A 4,099-nucleotide genomic window follows, 5' to 3' on the forward strand; every position below is an offset into this window, starting at 1 on the left:
AAAAATACTTCCCCTCTACCAAAGTTAAACGCCGCTCACCCGAAACCCGAGTAATCGCTCGCACAACGAAACAGTCGTTTGCGATCGAAAGGGAGAGCCCGTGCCCCTCAACAGCGAGGCGTCTATGAATTATCGCGGCGTCGCGCTCTAATGAATTTCCGCAAGTTTATCCACCTAACTAAATCGCTCTCCCTTCCTTCCTGCGGCCCACGCGCCTCGTTCTCGCGTTGTCTTCCCGAAAAATCGCTCCGCGTGTGCACTTACACCAATGAGCTCAGCACAACGGAGGGAGCATCGGACTAATTAAACACACTCGGTGCCAGCTGCACGCCTTTTTTTTCTTTCTCCCTCTCTTGAGATTTTTGCTCCCAGCTGTCCACTCGCCAAGCAGTAATTAAACGGGCATTCGTTTAAAAGTAACAGGTTGCTTTCCTTATACTCATCATTGTTACATTATTTTTACTCATCTCCTCGAAAATAAGACTCGATTCCATGATTACCAGGAAGATCTACGATCCGATTGAGAGCCAAGTTGGGCGAATAATTTTTTTATAATCTCTTTTTCATCTTTTACCCAGTGAGTCAACGAAATGAACCAATGCTCGGGAAATAAAGAAACAAAAGACCTTTTCTTTTTTTTTCGTGTCGATTAGCAGTTACAGTTCGAGTTACACGCGCGCTCGTTAATTCGTTCGACCCAACGAACAATAATTTTGAATGCTGATCAACACAATTTTACTAATTACACAACTCAACGAATTAGCAAACGGACTGGTTATTAATTTATACCGCACCTATTTATACGTGCACGCAATTTAAGGCGCGAGCGCGGGCCACGTCATCCTCGTTACCCTCAACTATCGCCTTGGGATTTTAGGTACGTACGTGCAAGGACACCCAACTCCGATTCCCGTCCGCCCAAACTTTCCTCCGGATTATATACCCGCTGGCCGCATTACCTTACTACACACGCAGCCAACGGCTTTCTAATCATGAACCAACGATGGAGTTTGGGCACGCGCGTGTGCGCGCATTATGTACACCGGTCGAGTGGAACGGAAACTTTCCTGCCAAAGGGCACCTTTTGTCCCTGATATCCGCCCAACCCCCATAAAGTATAGGCAAACTTTTTCCCCTTCCGTTTCCCCCAAGTGGCCGTTCGAACTGTTCGAAAAAAAAAAAAAAAAATGTTCAACCGATCCGCAGGTTTCCTGAGGACGAAGCCGCTCACAGAGTCGCAGGACTCGGCGGCGAGCGGCAACCTGGCGCTGCACGACCTGGCGATGGGCCTCGCTTGGGTGCGCGACAACATAGGCGCCTTTGGTGGCGACCCGGGCCGCGTCACCCTCATGGGCCACGACACTGGGGCAGCTCTCGCTGATTACCTGCTGCTCGCGCCATTCGCCAAAGGTGAGTTTTTTTTCTCGCTGTTGTGTTTTTTTTTTTTTATAAATGATGTTTGGCAAGCGACGTCCCGCCCTTTTCTGTTGCTCAATTACATTTTTTGTATATAAGTACATAATATGCGTACCTTGTGATGTATACATACATATACATTCTTTGTTGTCTGAAAGTATAGTAATGGGTTGAAAGGAACAAAACAGGTGTCACAGTATCTCTAAAAATTTGTGGCATTGTTTTTTTGGCTGGGAAAGTCTCGAAGAAACAATGAGCCAATGGATTTTTCGAAAATCCGTGAAACAATTAAGCTCCACGAGAGCGCACAGTGCTGTCCCGGCTGTTGTTTCACTTACAGGTGTTTGCGTGCACTGTTGTATACAAAGTATGGCCGTAGCTAACTCGCCTTGTCAAATGCACGAGGGAAAAAGTGCGGGCGAGGGAACGAGCGGTAATGAAAAATTTTCGTCCTGGCGTTGGCAGGAGGAGGAAGGGTAAAAAGTGTTTGGCTCTGTTATTTATTCGTAAAGAGCTGTTGCCGGTCCCGTTTACTCGAAGAGCTGGTAAAAACAGTGTTTCTTGTCGCGTGCATGCCTATACGAGCCTGTACAATACATCGTTTATTCCGTCGGGTAATTTGGGAGAGTTATTGGTATGCACGTTTACAGCCTCGGTGTTTATTCTTTTGGAGGACGAGTTTTTTTTGCTAGTTGGGTGACGAGCCGTGCACCAAAGTGCTCCGTAGCGCCGATTTTGTTTGTATTTTACTCGCTTAAAACAGAAAAGAAAATGAAGGAAAACGTTATTGTCCTACGCGTTCAAAAGTGGCCACCGTTTTTCCTCATTCCCGATTTCCAAGTTGCTACTTTTTTTTCCCCCCAAGGCAAAAACAAATTTTTTCACTTTGCGGAAAATCGTAACGAGTGTTATTTTGATATTATTGTACATCCCACGCCGATTTTTTTTGAAGAGATATCATTTTTACCTGAATTTTTATTGACTAGAAAATTTGCGATGTATATGATTAAAGCGGGGGGAAAAAGAACAATTAAAACGATATAGGTCGATATTTCTATAATTGTTATTATTTTTTTACAAAATTTTTAACAAATTAATATGTATATACACGTGTATATATTTTTACAAAAATCCGCATGGCACGAAAAACTATTTGTTCCCTCGCAATGTTTTATCACAATAACTCTCTCAGTTTTTACACACACTTGTATCGTAAAAAGCCTTTTCGTAACACAAGTAACAGTAAGGACATTTTACACTTGTTGTTGTTTATGAACTTCTGTATATGTACCCAAACAATCACCATTTGCGCGTGCAATGACACATCAAAGTATCAAAATATATTTCTCTTCTTCCTCGCGATACCTCGTGTCCGCCCCCAAAGTATAGAGGTAATGGCACACATGTAAGTGACCGTAATTCACCGCAACCTCGTAAGCCGTGGATCCAGCATAATTTTCCTGATTCCAATCACAGTTCTTGTTTTGCGCCAAGAGGTGAACGAACCGCAGCGTGCCATCCTCGGCTGCCAAATGCAAGGCCGCCTTGCCGGTGAGGTTTTCCGTCGTATTGACGTCCGCACCGGACTCCAACAGATGATGCACCACCACTTCGTTTCTATTCCTCACAGCCAAGTGCAGGCAAGTTTTTCCTACGGAATAGAAAATGCACGGTTGGACGTGAAAGTGACCATGGGGGCCCGAGCAATTTTGCGGGTCTTGGAGAAAAATCAAGAGCTTGGAGGTAACGGTACCGACCTTGGCCATTTTTCGCCTCCAAGTTGACACTCGGTCTCGGCTGGTTTTCCACGCTCCCCTGCAGCGCGGCCAGCTCTTCCGGAGCAAAGGGCAACGTCAGGGCTTTCAGGCAGTCGAGGTCGTTGCTCATGCAAGCCAAGTGCAGAGGAGTGTTGCCGTCCTCGGTTATCAGCTTGGCGTTTGCACCGGAGAGCACGAGTTTTCGGGTGAGGGTGGCGCTGCCCAGCATGACGGCTAGGTGCAAGGCCGTGTGCACGTCCGAGTTGTACAGGTCCAGGAGATCGCTCCTCCCGCCTATGGCCTCGATGAGCCACACGCCGGCGCTTTCGAGACCCTGTCGTACGACCCTCGTCAGTTCACTGATGCAGAAAGTAAAATTATTGTTACTTCATTGTGGTGTTCATTTTAACAAATATAGTTTGGTCGTGATTTGAATGAATCGAGTAAATGTGAAAAGTACGTGAAGGCAAAAAAAAAAAAAAATAAATAAATAAATAAATAAATAAATAAATCTGAAAGCCAAACGAAGACTATGCTCGATGCCAACGGTACTCGTAAATCACAAACACAGGGGCGATTAATTTTGAACGAAATGCAAAACTGAGGAAAAATTTTAATTTTAAAAGAGCCCGAACGTCCCAATAAAGTTCAATAACTGAGCGAGGAAAATGTACTCACGTATCGGCGTTTTTGTCCTGCTTGAAAAATTCCTCAATGGACACTCCATTCGCGCGTATTTTACGGATCCACTTCCAAATTTTTTTGTTACTCGCGTCGACCACCATCTCGCCGACATCCATCTGACGTTGCACGGGAGCAACCTCCACGTTGTCTATTTCCATGTTATTTTCGTTCGGCACTTTGGGACTCTTGGTCAAGCTGCTCGGAGCTGCATCATTGGTAGCACTTGGATAACTGATACCCAT

At 45.4% G+C, this 4,099-nt stretch overlaps 1 protein-coding gene across 1 annotated transcript; it reads right to left on the minus strand.

The window, feature by feature from the left end:
* Positions 1 to 2,741: 2,741 nt before the first annotated feature.
* LOC149375531 (B-cell lymphoma 3 protein homolog) lies at positions 2,742 to 4,099 on the minus strand. The gene is made up of 3 exons (XM_089598719.1): positions 3,852 to 4,099; positions 3,107 to 3,532; positions 2,742 to 3,039 (listed from the first exon to the last, which is right to left on the minus strand). Exons 1-3 carry the CDS (start codon positions 4,097 to 4,099, stop codon positions 2,742 to 2,744), a joined length of 972 nt encoding a protein of 323 aa, XP_089454845.1.

Source organism: Copidosoma floridanum, unplaced genomic scaffold (assembly GCF_036245765.1).
Source record: "Copidosoma floridanum isolate Cflo_tuat_1 unplaced genomic scaffold, Cflo_Japanese_pri ptg000006l, whole genome shotgun sequence".
NCBI classification, from domain to species: domain Eukaryota; kingdom Metazoa; phylum Arthropoda; class Insecta; order Hymenoptera; family Encyrtidae; genus Copidosoma; species Copidosoma floridanum.

What these genes read in the sequence shown, in the direction of transcription:
- LOC149375531 (XM_089598719.1), bottom strand. Translation starts at nt 4,099, where the DNA reads ATGGGTATCAGTTATCCAAGTGCTACCAATGATGCAGCTCCGAGCAGC. An exon ending in CAGGACAAAAACGCCGATAC is followed by an intron (nt 3,533 to 3,851) that starts GTGAGTACATTT and finishes TTTCTGCATCAG; the next exon opens with TGAACTGACGAGGGTCGTAC. An exon ending in AAATTGCTCGGGCCCCCATG is followed by an intron (nt 3,040 to 3,106) that starts GTCACTTTCACG and finishes CTTGGCTGTGAG; the next exon opens with GAATAGAAACGAAGTGGTGG.